General features: G+C 38.3%; 1 protein-coding gene across 1 annotated transcript in view; it reads right to left on the bottom strand.

Moving 5' to 3' along the window:
- Window positions 1-16,744, bottom strand: part of LOC128644688 (uncharacterized) — a 213,371-nt gene that overhangs the window by 27,128 nt on the left and 169,499 nt on the right. Inside the window, exons 5-7 of the mRNA XM_053697201.1 lie at window positions 5,533-5,634; window positions 5,051-5,152; window positions 4,481-4,609 (exon numbers count right to left, since the gene is read on the bottom strand). Of these exons, the coding sequence (XP_053553176.1) occupies window positions 4,481-4,609; window positions 5,051-5,152; window positions 5,533-5,634 (333 nt within the window). The remainder of the gene's footprint in view (window positions 1-4,480; window positions 4,610-5,050; window positions 5,153-5,532; window positions 5,635-16,744) is intronic.

Raw genomic sequence — 16,744 nt, 5'->3', positions numbered from 1 at the left:
TTGGGGGAAGAGTCTTTGAAGTCCAGAAGTTATCCATGGGACACAATTTCTAAAGCCCAGGAATCGTGGACATCTCTTGCCCAAGCCTGAGCGAAGAGAGAGAGTCTGCCCCCTACTAGATCTGGTGCCGGATCGGGGGCTACCCCTTCATGCTGTCTTAGAGGCAGCTGCAGACTTCTTGGCCTGTTTGCCCTTGTTCCAAGCCTGGTTAGGTCTCCAGACTGACTTGGATTGGGCAAAATTCCCCTCTTGCTTTGCAGCAGGGGAAGCTGAAGCGGGACCACCCTTGAAATTTCGAAAAGGAACGAAAATTATTTTGTTTGGTGCTCAATTTATTTGTTTTATCCTGAGGGAGAGCATGGCCTTTCCCTCCAGTGATAGGAGGATAGGTGAGAATTGGCGCTTATATCAACCCTAATGCCAAGTATAGAAGGGTCTCTCTCTAAGAACCCTGAGGAGGATAGTAGAATAATTTAAGCGGAAATACTGGCGCTGAAAGCAGGGTAGTACACAAATACAATAGACAGGTAACCTAAAAGGGTCTACCTTAGCAGAAATATAATCGTAATAAAAGTTAATAAATGGTGATAGCCTAATATATATCTTAAAAAATATATTTAAATGTGTAAAATTACAATACAATCAAGATTATAAAATCAGTGTTAATAAAATCAGTACATATATACTAAAAAGTAATTAATGGGGCCCTTTAAATTAGTTCGAAAAAAACATACAGAAAGGGGAAAGATTAACCACAAATCTATATATATATATATATATATATATATATATATATATATATATATATATATATATATATATATACTGTGATTGAGGATAGAAGAAAACTATACTCAAATAAATATAAGTATAAAAAGGGCAGAGATATTCAAACAGTATAAATAAAAACAAATAGCAATACAAACAGACTTAATACCTGGACGTCCAGCATAAAAACCAGGGGTTAAAACAGTATTAACCTGGGGTTAAAACAGTATTAACCTGAAAGTGCACTATAGTGAACGAAAACACTCGTGACTAGATGATCATACTAATAGCATTGGATCAAGCTAATGGGCGAGTGAGGTACCTTGCGCTAATCTGTGGAGCACAGATTGTAAATTGTTCGTCCTGTAGGTGGGTGATCTTCTGGAGGTTGGTGTGTACTCCTAGCGTAGTCCGCTTACATCACCCTTTCTGAAAATGTCCAGCTGATTTCGGGAGGAACAGAATGTAAACGATCTCCGGGGTAATAGCAATCCTTTAGAAGATGGTAGATAGTAACTTCAAGGCACTCTTATTCAGTGGTGCTTAGTGCAGGTACTAGATCATCTAGCAGTATATTAAATTCATAGACTGGTGCGCTCCCTCAGAGGGCTGTATTCAAATTCACAGGCCTTGGGGGTAGTGAGCCAGGCGTTGGTAGTTGTCCTGTGTGCTTTTTCAACACGATAGCGATCCTTTCGGCGGCTGTATCAAGTTCACAAGCCTTAAAGGAGTTTAGCTTAGCAGTAGTTGTTCTTCTAGGAAATGAGACAGTCATCAACCGGTTTCTCCCCTCACTTGGGGCTTTTTCAAGATCCATCTTCCCTTTATGAACGATTTGTGGGGAAAAAACTTCTTTACAGCCCTCAAACACAGCAGGACACTCTGGAGAAGCAGCTGGATGTCTCTGAGGAAAAGAAACTGCGCAACTGAGGCGCGAAAATAGACCCCTCCCACCTCACTCAATGTTATGGGGCCTAAAAGAAACACAATAGAGTTTCCTAAACTAGCCATGTGGGTTAATAACCCTTAAACAAGCCACAAAGACCGCTTAAAGTCCCTAAAAAAAAACGTTATTGCAATAATAATAAAAACGTTTTTCTTTATCAGTGTCACTAGTAACTTATCAGCCCTTTTTGCAAGCTGGGATTCTTACTAAGTCTCTGTAAACAGCTTGGGATTCTTACTAAGTCTCTGAAAACAGCTTACCCTTCCCTCATGGGGATATTGCCAGCCTTTTCTAGAATTAACACAGTCTGTCTAGAAAAAATTATACTGAACATACCTCAAAGCAGTTTAGCCTGCAAACTGTTCCCCCAACTGAAGATTTCCTGTACTCTTCAGTCCTTGTGAGAACAGCAGTGGATTTTAGTTACAAAGTGCTAAAATCATCATCCTTCCTGCAGAAATCTTCATCTCTTTTCTGCCAGAGAGTAAATAGTACACACTGGTACCATTTAAAATAAACTTTTGCTTGAGAAAATAAAAACTAACATTTTTGTCACCACACTCACTTTACCCTTCCTAGCAGTTAAGCAGGCAAAGAGAATGACTGGGGGGCGGAGCTAAGGGAGGAGCTATATAGACAGCTCTGCTGTGGGTGCTCTCTTTGCCACTTCCTGTTAGGAAGGAGAATATCCCACAAGTAAAGGATGAATCCGTGGACTTGATACATCTTACAAGAGAAATAAACCTATTTCCATTGTTGCATGTCAGTGGTGTCCCTTATCCGCCCTACTTTTTGCTCTGTCAGTTGATGTTTTGGCAGCTTGGGTTTGTGGTACCTTTGAAGCCACAGGAGTCAAACTGGGTTCACTGCACATCCCCATCAAGCTTACTCTAACTCTCTGATAACAGAATCATTGATGGTTTGGGTACTGGGAACTTTTAGAAGGCATCTCCGGCTATATCTCACCAATCACACTCCTTAAAAAAACCATTGCACAATTACAACACTATCAATAGAACACCTGTAATAGCAGGATGCCCCACTCATATACCAGTGCACTTATTGCTACACAAAAGGCTTCTTAAAACAGAGAAATATGTGAAAAAATAGGCAACATGTTTGATACCATGATCTTATTTTCAGGTTCGACATTAATCTGCACAAACATCATCTCATTAGAGCAATCAATTTTAAAGAAAAAATATGCTGCTCACTAGAAATTTCCAAAAGATATAGAATATATATATATATATATATATATATATATATATTTATATATATACACATACATACATATATATATATATACACACACACACACACATACATACACACACTATTACTGACCTCTGAGCCTGTTCAATACCCCTCTTTTAAAAATAAATGAGAAATGAAGCTGTAACAATGCTTTGATAAGGTTGAATGGGACAAATACTGTTCGAGTGTTCAGAAGTCCTCATTGTCAGGCTGTAAGACACAGATTTTGTCAAGATGGTACCTCACCCCTCACATCTGTATAAAATGTACCCCTCTGCTTCACCTAAATGTGGGAGGCAAAGTGGTGGGATAGGTTCACTCACATGTCGGATGGCACTGCCCTCAGATTAAACCATTTTGGGATGAGATTACACATTACATTTATAGGCTTATAAGTGATTTAAGTTACAAACCCTTCACAACCGTATTAAACAAATTGCCCCACATTAGCTGTAAGTATAGAAGAAGCTTTTTCAATATACTTAAAAGTGCTAAAAGACTAATTCCACATTATTGGAAGAATGCCCCTACCATAGCCCATTGGGTAAATTATGTTATTCTTGTCTTGCCTCTAGAAAAGATATACCATAGTCTTCCTATGGGACCAGAAATAGTTTCATGGCTATACTACAACTTTCCATTATGTAATTCTCTGAGCCTAGAACTTGAGTACAGGATGCCTACTCAAATAGTGATCAATTTACATGCATCAGTGGGTTGTTATTTTTACAAATTATTTATGCTTAATTGTATTCTTGAAGTTTTGCTTTCGGTTTCCAAATCCTGTTTCCGATCAGTTCCTTACCTTTTCCCCCTGTTTTCATTATATGTATGTTTAATGTTGTGTAATGTTATGCTCTTCCTGCTTATTTTATTGAAAACACTATAAAGAATGTCTCGCTTAAGAAGAAAAAAGAAAAAAAAAAAGGTATTGAACTCCACAATATAAAAAGAAGTCAAACTAAAGTATATGGTGCTGCACAAGATTAGAGGATGGGTAAACTATAAAGAGTTCAAAGATGAGCATCTTAAATCAAATGACTACAAGAGATGCAGTGGAAGGTGAATTGATTTATCCCTACAGACCCAAAACAGCTAATGAAAATGGAAGACACTGTATAGCAGAGCAGACAGTGTTTTCAGAAAAGCTTGAATTCAGAGATATTGGTTTGAACAGAAAGATTTAAAAAAAACAAAAAAAAAAACATAACACCTACAGATGGACATATATGGGGGGGAAGGGATAAATTGATGCACTGAAAACTTATGCTGTTAGATAAACAGGTGGAGACGCATGAGTTATTGAGTAGAAAGCACAGGACAGAATTTGTATCAGATCAGGGTTATGTTGATCTACAGAAAAAATGTGAAGAAAGAAAAGATTTGAATGGGAAAGGTGCAGTGAAGATTGATATCTAATTTGCCACTTGATTCAGATTTTTAAAAGCTGGGCTATATATGCTCAAACTTGCCATTACAGCATCAAGATGACTTTACTTAAAACCTCACCTGTTGGGTAATGAGGACTGAGTGCTATCTGTTCTGCTGCAGTGGGCTGCCAAATATCAGAAGAGGGATCACAGTGGGTCATTGAAGAATATCTGATTAACTCATCGCTTGGTGAATCACCCAAGGTGTCTTTAAAACAGGCAGGAGCAACAAAAAATTATATTAATAAATAGAAGGAAACCAATTATGTACAACATTAAAATATCTACCAAAAAATATCAGTTTACGACTGTTGAATACTATAATCAGCCACGAAGTGTCTATAGTTAAGGTTCATATCCTGATGTATTTTAAGTCTCTATTTTTATAATACGTGTATTACAATTATTTATCCAAACCAGTGGCATACAGCACGTTTACATACACAACAGTACAGTAACTCATTACTGAAAAGTATACTACTAAAATTCCAGGAATTGAAGCGAGGAAAGTGTTGTAAGGTGCATGTTGCTGAATATTAATATGCTGGGAAGATAGAATCCTTCAAACAGGACATTTCTGGAGCCATCTGTAGCTAAATACAATTCTAGAGTTATCAATCGTCGTAGCATGGTCACATTGTTATGGTACCGGTTGTTTTTTCAGATGTTTCTCCACTTTGAGATTCTGCTTCCTCTTGATTTAAGTAAGAATTTGTGAGCCATGTTTCTTCAGCGGATCCTTGGCCAGGTTCTGCAGGAAGCAGAACAGAGGGAACCACAATTATTACAGTATTTATTACCCTTGAAGCCGGGGATTGCTGAAGTATATAGTTGAACAGACAAAACTGAATAACCATAAGATCTTACACTTTCAGTCCTTCATTACCAGTCTGAAATAGTACTTGCATGCAAAATTCTTAAAAGGGAAGAACAAAAAAATATTTATGTGGAGTGTTCTTTTAAAATTCCCTATATTAGAAATAAACAGGCCAAAATGTTTGAAATTGCTGTTCATATATGCGCATGTGTATGTGTGTGAGACAAGAACTGCTATGACTTTTTTGCAGAAAAAAACTTTAACTATGCCTAGCAGTTCATTTTTTAATGACATTTCTATATTTAAAAACTTACCTCCAGTTTTCGATGGCTCTGTTTTATGTTGAGGGAGGAACTCTGAGGAATGTATTTCTGTTGATTCAGTAAAGCCCAGGAAACTTCCTTTGTGTACAGTATCTATTAAAAATTAGAAAACATAAATTATGCTTACCTGATCATTTTCTTTCCTTCTGAAGGGGAGAGTCCACAGCTGCATTCATTACTTTTAGGAATTCAGAACCTGCCCACCAGGAGGAGTCAAGACACCCCCAGCCAAAGGATTAAATACCTCCCCCTCTTCGCTCATCCCCCAGTCATTCAGCCGAGGGAATAAGGAACAGTAAGATAAATATTAAATGAAAAAAAAATGCCGGAAGAATAAAAAACTAAAACACGGCCACCCCACATAAAAACGTAGGCAGGGAGTTGTGGACTCTCCCTGTCAGAAGAAAAATTATTATCAGGTAAGCATAATTTATGTTTTTCTTCTTAAAACGGGGAGAGTCCACAGCTGCATTCATTACTTTTGGGAAAACAATACCCAAGCTATAGACACTGAATGCAAAAAAGGGTGGATAGACGAGGCGGCCCATTCGAAGGGCGCCACAGCCTGAAATTACCCAAACCAGACAAAAAACTGCTGAACAGAAGGACAAAAACTGAAAGGACTAAGCAACTGCCAATCAGTTAAATCCAGCAAGGCCCAGATAGAGACCGCTCAAAGTCGCTAGATTCCTCCAAGCACAAAGCCCCCAAAGAGACAAATCCCACAGGTTTCAAGCCCGTACAATTTCCACATATTCCCAGAAGTGAATAAGACAGGGAAAGACTAAACAAGATATCTAAAAACTCAGCAACTAGGGTAAAAGGAACCCCAGAAAAAGTTAAGCGCAAACCAAGGTTGCAACAAGACAAAAAATGCATAGAGAATGAACGAACAGAAGGAAGGGAAGAAAAATAAATATACCCCTATCTGAATGGAAGTCCAAAGGACCATGAAATATCCCAATGAAAACCCAGAGGGACAAGGCAGATCCCAAAACTCACAGTGCAGTCCGCACACATGAAAGAGTGATCGAGGAATTAACCGTCACACCCCGGAACTGCCTAAAAGTAGCACCATAAGAACTTATCGTGCTCCAGATGAAGCCCCCGTCTCCAATGATGCGACACAAGTCTAGTAGACGACAAATACTAGCCTATCAAGCTAGGAACTGCACCAGGAACTCCCACAGAGGGGACCTTCAGAGAAGAGCAAGAACCCACTCCCTCCCAGGTAAGAAGAGGGAAGCAGGAAGCATCCAAAACCCAGCAGAGAACAGCTCGCTGCTGAGTGAGAAGCTCCGCTAAACTCCACCTATAGGAAGATCTGGAGAAGAAACGCAGTCAAGGCTCAAGCGAACCAAAAGACCGCCTACCGATAAAAGGATAACCAGCACCAGCAGCTGGATACGAAACATCAACCCTTGAGATGTAATCCAAAAAGCCCACCCTTAGGCTACATGGGCTGCTTAATCGAGGCAATGGACCAAGCACCAATGACTGGCATGTCCGTAGGTAGGGAAATGAATAATTCCCCGGACCACCCAGATCTCCAAAAAGGAAGAAAGAAGCACTAAACGGTATCAAAGGGTAGGCAAACCCCGAACATATGAAACAAGACTGGCAAGCTAAACTACTAAGCCAGAACAGAACATAATACGATATCAGGTTCTGAACCCGTTAGCACGATACCAGAATCTGCCCCAACATGACATTGTGCACGCAAGGCAGAGGGAAACCCCCTCCGCATCAGGTGGATACTGTGATATACCTCCATCCCCCCCTAAGAGGAGGGGATGCAAAATACAACTGCTCACTCACAGACAGGCACGGAGCGTGCATAAGACAGGCACGGAGCGTGCATAAGACAGGCACGGAGCGTGCATAAGACAGCAAAAACAAAACCGGCTGAGAAGACACCATCCGACTGCAACAGCCAGCCCAGTAGACAAACCAACAGCCAGCGAGCCCACCTCTAGAGTGGAAGTAGCTGCAATAAGAGATCAAACTCCAGCTTGCTAGATAGCTAAACACACCATCAGGCCATTTCCAAGTCTCCGATAAGAGGCAACAACTAGGAACCTGTGAGGAACACCTCATACGAAGAACCTTAGGAGATGCAATCGCAGCTACATCCAAAAAGTCCTAGGACACTGGAAGTTCACTAAGCATCCCAGAGACAGAATATATCTCAAGATTTGAGGGATAATACTCCCAAGACCAACAGCTAAAAAAAATAGCGCACCTCTGCAACAGAGTCTGCAATATAGTTTCCAAATGATCCATCTAAATCAATCTCTCGGAAATCCCCCAAGACCAAGGGAAAAACGATAAACAAGCATCAATATCCCAGGAAACGACCTATCAACCCGACATGTCGTAAGAAGGGTAGCTCCAGGGCAAAGGAGAGACCAACGCATTCTCCAGAGCCCCCAAAAAACATGGGAGCAGACGAGAAGCCGCATGAGGAAGAAAAGAGGCCGAAAATGACCAAACTTCCAAACCAATGACCCAACAACCCTCCCCAGAAGGGAAAAGGAAGCCTAAGTCACCTCGACCCCAGAAGGAAGAGGTAACGAGGTCAAAACCTCAAAATAAAAAAGGTAATCTAAACCTCCAGTCCAATTTGGAATGTAGATTCTATCTCCAAGGTCAAAGAAACTTCGGAACCCTTAGCAGGATCCGCTTCTGGAACCCAACCAACAAACAGGAACAGGCCAAGAGGACTGAGGACAAACTCCTTGATGCCCCACCCAACAGAAGCAACGAGGACCAGCCACACATCATTAAACGAAAAGTCCTCTTTCTCTTAGCCCTGTCCAGGGCAGATTTCTTAAAAACAAAGAAGAATTAAACTTTCATGGATTTCCTCTTCATGGAAATCCCTATCCAAAAGGGAAGATATTCGTTTTGAAGGAGGAACCATAGCATACCGAACTCCCCACCCAACCATGTCAGCCAGATACACCAGCACCACGTGGATGGAACAAACCTTAAAGAACTCAAAACCAGCGCCCGACCAGGACAAGCCTGCTACAGAGGGCACTAAGAACTGAACCAGGTCACAAAAAAATTGAAATCCCAGTAGGGATCGACAAAGGATCTATAGAACTATGTAACTAACACCTTAACATGCAACTTCTACAGAAGTGTCCAAGCGACTACAAAATCGCTAGTATCAAATTCCAGAGAAGAAATGTTTCCCAAGAAACTAAAACAAACATGAGCTTCCAAAAGGAAAACAAATACATCCTAACTAAATCGACGAAAAAAACATAATTTATGCAAGAACTTACCTGATAAATTAATTTCTTTCATATTGGCAAGAGTCCATGAGCTAGTGACGTATGGGATATACAATCCTACCAGGAGGGGCAAAGTTTCCCAAACCTCAAAATGCCTATAAATACACCCCTCACCACACCCACAATTCAGTTTAACGAATAGCCAAGAAGTGGGGTGATAAAGAAAGGAGTAAAAAGCATCAACAAAGGAATTTGTAAATAATTGTGCTTTATACAAAAAAATCATAACCACCATAAAAAAGGGGGTGGGCCTCATGGACTTTAGCCAATTATGAAAGAAATTAATTTATCAGGTAAGTTCTTACATAAATTATGGGGGTTTTTTTCATGTTATTGGCAAGAGTTCATGAGCTAGTGACGTATGGGATAGCAATACCCAAGATTTGGAACTCCACGCAAGAGTCACTAGAGAGGGAGGGACAAAACAAAAACAGCCATTTCGCTGAAAAAATTAATCCACAACCCAAATAAGTTTATTCTCAAAAAATTTAAATAAAAACAAATCATAAGCAGAAGAATCAAACTGAAACAGCTGCCTGGAGAACTTTCCTACCAAAAACTGCTTCCGAAGAAGCAAATACATCAAAATGGTAGAATTTAGTAAATGTATGCAAAGAAGAGTAAGTTGCTGCTTTGCAAATCTGATCAACTGAAGCTTCATTCTTAAAAGCCCAAGAAGTGGAAACTGATCTAGTAGAATAAGCTGTAATTCTCTGAGGCGGGGCTTGACCCGACTCCAAAAAAGCTTGATGAATCAAAAGCTTTAACCACGATGCCAAAGAAATGGCAGAAGCCTTCTGACCTTTCCTGGAACCAGAAAAGATAACAAATAGACTAGAAGTCTTCCTGAAATCTTTAGTGGCTTCAACATAATATTTCATAGCTCTCACCACATCCAAAGAATGTAAAGAACTCTCCAAATAATTCTAAGGATTAGGACACAAGGAAGGGACAACAATTTCTCTACTAATGTTGTTAGAATTCACAACCTTAGGTAAGAATTTAAATGAAGTCCGCAAAGTAGTTTAATGTCCAAAAATGCATAGGCAAATGGAGGAGCCTGTAAAGCCTTCAAAACCAAATTAAGACTCCAAGGAGGAGAGATCGACTTAATGACAGGCTTGATACAAACCAAAGCCTGCACAAAACAATGAATATCAGGAAGTTTAGCAATTTTCCTGTGGAATAAAACAGAAAGAGCAAAAATTTGTCCTTTCAAGGAACTTGCAGATGAACCTTTATCCAAACCATCCTGAAGAACCTGTAATTCTAGGAATTCTAAAAGAATGCCAAGAGAATTTATGAGAAGAACACCATGAAATGTAAGTCTTCCAAACTCAATAATAAATCTTTCTAGAAACAGATTAACGAGCCTGCAACATAGTATTAATCACTGAGTCAGAGAAACCTCTATGACTAAGCGTTCAATCTCCATACCTTCAAATTTAATGATTTGAGATACTGATGGAATAATGGACCTTAAGATAGGTCTAGCCTTAAAGGAAGTGGCCAAGGTTGGCAACTGGACATCCGAACAAGATCTACATACCAAAACCTGTGAGACCATGCTGAAGCCACCAGCAGCACAAACAATTGCTCCATGATGATTTTGGAGATCACTCTTGGAAGAAGAACTAGAGGCGGGAAAATATAAGCAGGTTGATATCAAGTAAGTGTCAATGCATCCACTGCTTCCGCCTGAGGATCCCTGGATCTATTTCTGGAATCCCCCACATCTGAACAATTTGAGAAAACACATCTGGGTGGAGAGACAATTCTCCCAAGTGTAAAGTCTGACGACTGAGATAATCCGCTTCCCAATTGTCTATACCTGGGATATGAACCGCAGAAATTAGACAGGAGCTTGATTCCGCCCAAACAAGTATCCGAGATACATCTTTCATAGCTTGAGGACTGAGTCCCACCCTAATTGACATATGCCACAGTTGTGATTTTGTCTGTCTGAAAACAAATGAATGGTTCTCTCTTCAACAGAGGCCAAAACTGAAGAGCCCTGAGAATTGCACGGAGTTCCAAAATATTGATAGGTAATCTCGCCTCTTGAGATTTCCAAACCCCTTGTGCTGTCAGAGATCCCCAAACAGCTCCCCAACCTGAAAGACTCGCATCTGTTGTGATCACAGTCTAGGTTGGACGAACAAAAGAGGCCCCTTAAATTATATGATGGTGATCTAACCACCAAGTCAGAGAAAGTCGAACATTGGGATTTAAGGATATTAATTGTGATATCATTGTATAATCCCTGCACCATTGGTTCAGCATACAAAGCTGAAGAGGACTCATATGAAAACGAGCAAAGGTGATCACGTCCGATGCTGCAGTCATGAGACCTAAAACTTCCATGCACATAGCTACTGAAGGGAATGACTGAGACTGAAGGTTCCGACAGGCTGCAACCAATTTAAAATGTCTCTTGTCCGTTAGAGACAAAGTCATGGACACTGAATCTATCTGGAAACCTAAAAAAGTTACCTTTGTCTGAGGAATCAAATAACTTTTTGGTAAATTGATCCTCCAACCATGTCTTAAGAAACAACACAAGTTGATTCACGTGAGATTCTGCAGAACGTAAAGACTGAGCGAGTACCAAGATACCGTCCAAATAAGGAAATACCGCAATACCCCGCTCTCTGATTACAGAGAGTAGGACACCGCAAACCTTTGAAAAGATTCTTGGAGCTGTTGCTAGGCCAAAAGGAAGAGCAACAAATTGGTAATGCTTGTCTAGAAAAGAGAATCTCATGAACTGATAGTGATCCAGATGAATCGGAATATGAAGATATGCATTCTGTAAGTCTATTGTGGACATGTAATGCCCTTGTTGAACAAAAGGCAGAATAGTCCTTATAGTCACCATTTTGAAAGTTGGTACTCTTACATATCGATTCAAAATCTTTAGATCCAAAACTGGTCTGAATTAATTTTCTCTCTTTGGGACAATGAATAGATTTGAATAAAACGCCCAGACCCTGTTCCTCCAGGTCTGAAACACACTTCAGGAAAGCTTGAGCCTTTACTGAGTTCTCTGGAAAGCGTGAGAGAAAAAATCTTCTCACAGGCGGTCTTACTCTGAATCCTATTCTGTACCCCTGAGACACAATACTCTGGATTAATTTGGTCCAAAATCATTGGATTCAAACATCTTTATAAAAAAATAATCTGCCCCCTACCAGCTGAGCTGGAATGAGGGCCGCACCTTCATGCGGCCTTGAGGGCTGGCTTTGATCTCTTAAATGGCTTGGATTTATTCCAATTTGAGGAAGGCTTCCAATTAGAAACAGATTCCTTTGGGGAAGGATTCAATTTCTGTTCCTTATGTCGAAAGGGACGAAAACAGTTAAAAGCTTTAGATTTGCCATTAGGTTTTTTTATCCTGAGGCAAAAAAACTCCCTTCCCCCCCAGTGACAGTTGAAATTATTGAATCCAACTGAGAACCAAATAATGTATTACCTTGGAACGAAAGAGATAGCAATCTGCACTTAGAAGTCATATCAGCATTCCAAGATTTGAGCCACAAAGCTCTTCTAGCTAAAATAGCTAAAGACATAGATTTAACATCAATTTTGAGGATATCAAAAATGGCATCACAAATTAAATTATTAGAATGTTGAATCAACTTAACAATGCTAGACAAATCATGATCCGATACTTGTTGCGCTAAAGTTTCCAACCAAAAAGTTGAAGCAGCTGCAACATCAGCCGAAGAAATTGCAGGCCTAAGAAGATGTAAAATATTAGAAATACCCACACTAAGAGAAATAGTGTCAAGCTTCTCAATACTGTACCTGTGTGACAGTCAATATTATAAGTAAGGTTAAAATAGAAAATTTGAGAAGCGCTCTATCTAATGGCTAAAGACACTATACTACCAATAACATCAAATGATGAGCGGAGACTAAAGATGGTTAATGGTATAATACCTGATAAAATAACCCAATAGTAGTATCCCAATGTTTCTCAATACTTCTGCGATAAGAAAACGTAGAACCTGCAGTAAACAAATAACACTGTTGATCATCCTAAATTCAAATGTAAAGTAGACTTTAGTTTATTTCATCAAACATAAATCATAAAACAATATAAAACAATATCATATACTAACAAGCGAGTGTGCACTCTTTAATAAAATAAAAACCAAGCGGTTAAACACATAAGCAGCTGTGTAAGTAAATGACCATCTGATATGTGGTTTCTCCAATAGTCACGTGTTTTTTACTGGCCAGTAATATCCTTAGAATATCGTCACAAGAAATTTAAAAGTTGAAGCGGTTATTTTGAAAGTACATATAGTAATCTGTATATAAACTGTTGCAAAATGTAATAAAAAGTCAATTGCTTCCACTTAACATGACAGGCACGGAGTTTATATGTAAACAGCCAATCCTAGTGGCGGCAACAAAACCGTCTTATTATATTTCCACAACAGAGTGGTAGTTATGCCGTCAGCTTTCCGAACAGTGCTCTCCTCACACCACTTATTCTCGCCCCTATCCGGCCTGTATCGATCCCAATTACCTTGACTTCTGGTTATACGCTAGGAAGTCCTGTTGTATTCTCAGGCTGTCAGATCTCCTTAACGGCCGGATGGGTTCACACGGATTCAGTGGTGGTTTAGCTCCTTGTGATTATACACCTGTATTTTCCTTGATCCTGTTTATCCTTCTTGCGGTCTTACAAATATCCTAGCAACAGTTCAATCCTTCAACTTTTACAGTTCAGATGAATACATTTTCCCTTGACTCATAGTCCAGCACAACAATCTACGCGTTTCAGCTCATATAGAGCCTTTATCAAGATGCTCTCTGAGTTTCCATCGTCCTTATATAGGCCATTTTAATTAAACCAGGTGTTTTCTCCTCTACTCTTCGATCTTAAAGGGATAGTTTCAGATGGTCATTTTTCACATTCGTTAACTTAGAGATCCCTATAAATTATTGAAATACTAAAATGGATCCCAAAAAATAACTAAAATAGGATATAACATATATGCTTGTAGTTTATCTAACCGTAATATCTCGAATGTATATAAAAATTACGTGATAATATTTAAAATTATTACATATAAAAAGGCAACAAACCATACTCATATTTTTCTTTTGGTAAATTAATAAGTACCCAATATTAAAACTTACAATTCTAAAATATATATAAAAAAAAACCATATAAACAGTTAAAAAACTAGAATATCATGTATAAGAAATCAATAATATTAATATTAAATATGTATAAAAGGGTTACACATCCTTTTGGCTTAAACGCAGAACTGGATCTTAACCCTTTTATACATATGTAATATTAATGATATTATTGATTTCTGTTACGTTTTATTATTGTATTTTTAAATTGTGGGTATCCATTGAACGATGAATGTAATTCTTAAATGTAATGTTGCACACAGAATTTTCTAAATGTAATTATTTATACATGATGTTCTAGTTTTTTTTAACTGTTTATATGTTTTTTTTTATATATTTTAGAATTGTAAGTTTTAATATTGGGTACTTATTAATTTACCAAAAGAAAAATATGAGTATGGTTTGTTGCCTTTTATATGTAATAATTTTAAATATTATCACGTAATTAATTTTTATATACACTCGAGATATTACGGTTAGATAAACTACAAGCATATATGTTATATCCTATTTTAGTTATTTTTTGGGGTCCATTTTACTATTTCAATAATTTATAGGGATCCCTTTAAGTTAACGAATGTGAAAAATTACAATCTGAAACTATCTCTTTAAGATCGAAGAGTAGAGGAGAAAACACCTGGTCTAATTAAAAAGGCCTATATAAAGACGATGGAAACTCAGAGTATCTTGATAAAGGCTCTATATGAGCTGAAACGCGTAGATTGTTGTGCTGGACTATGATTCAAGGGAAAATGTATTCATCTGAACTGTAAAAGTTGAAGGATTGAACTGTTGCTAGGATATTTGTAAGACCGCAAGAAGGATAAACAAGATAAAGGAAAATACAGGTGTATAATCACAAGGAGCTAAACCACCACTGAATCCGTCTGAACCCATCCGGCCGTTAAGGAGATCTGACAGCCTGAGAATACAACAGGACTTCCTAGCGTATAACCAGAAGTCAAGGTAATTGGGATCGATACAGGCCGGATAGGGGCGAGAATAAGTGGTGTGAGGAGACCACTGTTCGGAAAGCTGACGGCATAACTACCACTCTGTTGTGGAAATATAATAAGACTGTTTTGTTGCCGCCACTAGGATTGGCTGTTTACATATAAACTCCGTGCCTGTCATGTTAAGTGGAAGCAATTGACTTTTTATTACATTTTGCAACAGTTTATATACAGATTACTATATGTACTTTCAAAATAACCGCTTCAACTTTTAAATTTCTTGCGACGATATTCTAAGGATATTACTGACCAGTAAAAAACACGTGACTATTAGAGAAACCACATATCAGATGGTCATTTACTTACACAGATGCTTATGTGTTTAACCGCTTGGTTTTTATTTTATTAAAGAGTGCGCACTCGCTTGTTAGTATATGATATTGTTTTATGATTTATGTTTGATGAAATAAACTAAAGTCTACTTTACATTTGAATTTAGGATGATCAACAGTGTTATTTGTTTACTGCACTGAGAGGTTTCAGGTTCTACGTTTTCTTATCGCAGAAGTATTGAGAAACAATGGGATACTACTATTGGGTTATTTTATCAGGTATTATACCATTAACAATCTTTAGTCTCCGCTCATCATTTGATGTTATTGGTAGTATAGTGTCTTTAGCCATTAGATAGAGCGCTTCTCAAATTTTCTATTTTAGGCCTAAGAAGATGACCTGAATATAAATAAGCCTTCCTTAGACAAGATTTAAGTTTCCTATCTAAAGGATCTTTAAAAGAAGTACTATATTCCGTAGGAATAGTAGTACGTTTTGTAACAGTAGAGATAGCCCCATCAACTTTGGAGATCTCTTCCCAAAACTCCAATCTAACTGCTGGCAAAGATACCATTTTTTAAACCTTGAAGAAGGAATAAAAGTACCACCAGGCATATTCCATTCTTTAGAAATCATATCAGAAATATCATCAGGAACTGGAAAAACCTCTGGAATAACCGCAGGAGGTTTATAAACAGAATTTAAATGTTTACTAGTTTTAATATCAAGGAGTGATTTCCTCCATATCTAATGTAATCAACACTTCTTTCAAAAAAGAACGAATATACTCCATTTGAAATAAGATTTGTCAGTGTCAATATCTGAGACAGGATCTTCTGAATCAGATAGATCCTCGTCAGAGAAGGATAATTCAGTATGTTGCCGGTCATTTGAAATTTCATCAACTCTATGAGAAGTTTTAAAAGACCTTTTACGTTTATTAGAAGGCGGAATGGCAGACAAAGCCTTCTGAATAGAATCAGAAATAAATTCTTTTAAATCTACAGGTATATCTTGTGCATTAGATGTTGAGGGAACAACAACAGGTAATGAACTACTACTGATGGATACATTTTCTGCATGTAAAAGTTTATCATGACAACTATTACAAACCACAGCTGGAGGTATAATCTCCACAAGTTTACAACTAATGACCTTAGCTTTGGTAGAACTGTTATCAGGCACCAGGGATCCACCAACAGTGAATTCTGAGATAGGATCAGATTGAGACATCTTGCAAATGTAAGAGAAAAAAACAACATATAAAGCAAAATGATCAATTTCCTTATATAGGAATGGGGTCTTAAATAATAAAATATTTGGAGCCTAGTATGACGCACAACAAACAGAAAAATATTTTTGGCGCCAAAAATGTCCGAAAACGACACACCCGCGTCATAGATGACGCAACCTTGTGAAGGACTCAGCGTCAACTAAGACGCCGGAAATGACGAATTT

The sequence above is a fragment of the Bombina bombina genome, unplaced genomic scaffold (genome assembly GCF_027579735.1).
Source record: "Bombina bombina isolate aBomBom1 unplaced genomic scaffold, aBomBom1.pri scaffold_598, whole genome shotgun sequence".
Lineage (NCBI taxonomy): Eukaryota > Metazoa > Chordata > Amphibia > Anura > Bombinatoridae > Bombina > Bombina bombina.
Note: the sequence above shows the minus strand (reverse complement) of the source record. Positions and strands in the feature narration are given on the sequence as shown.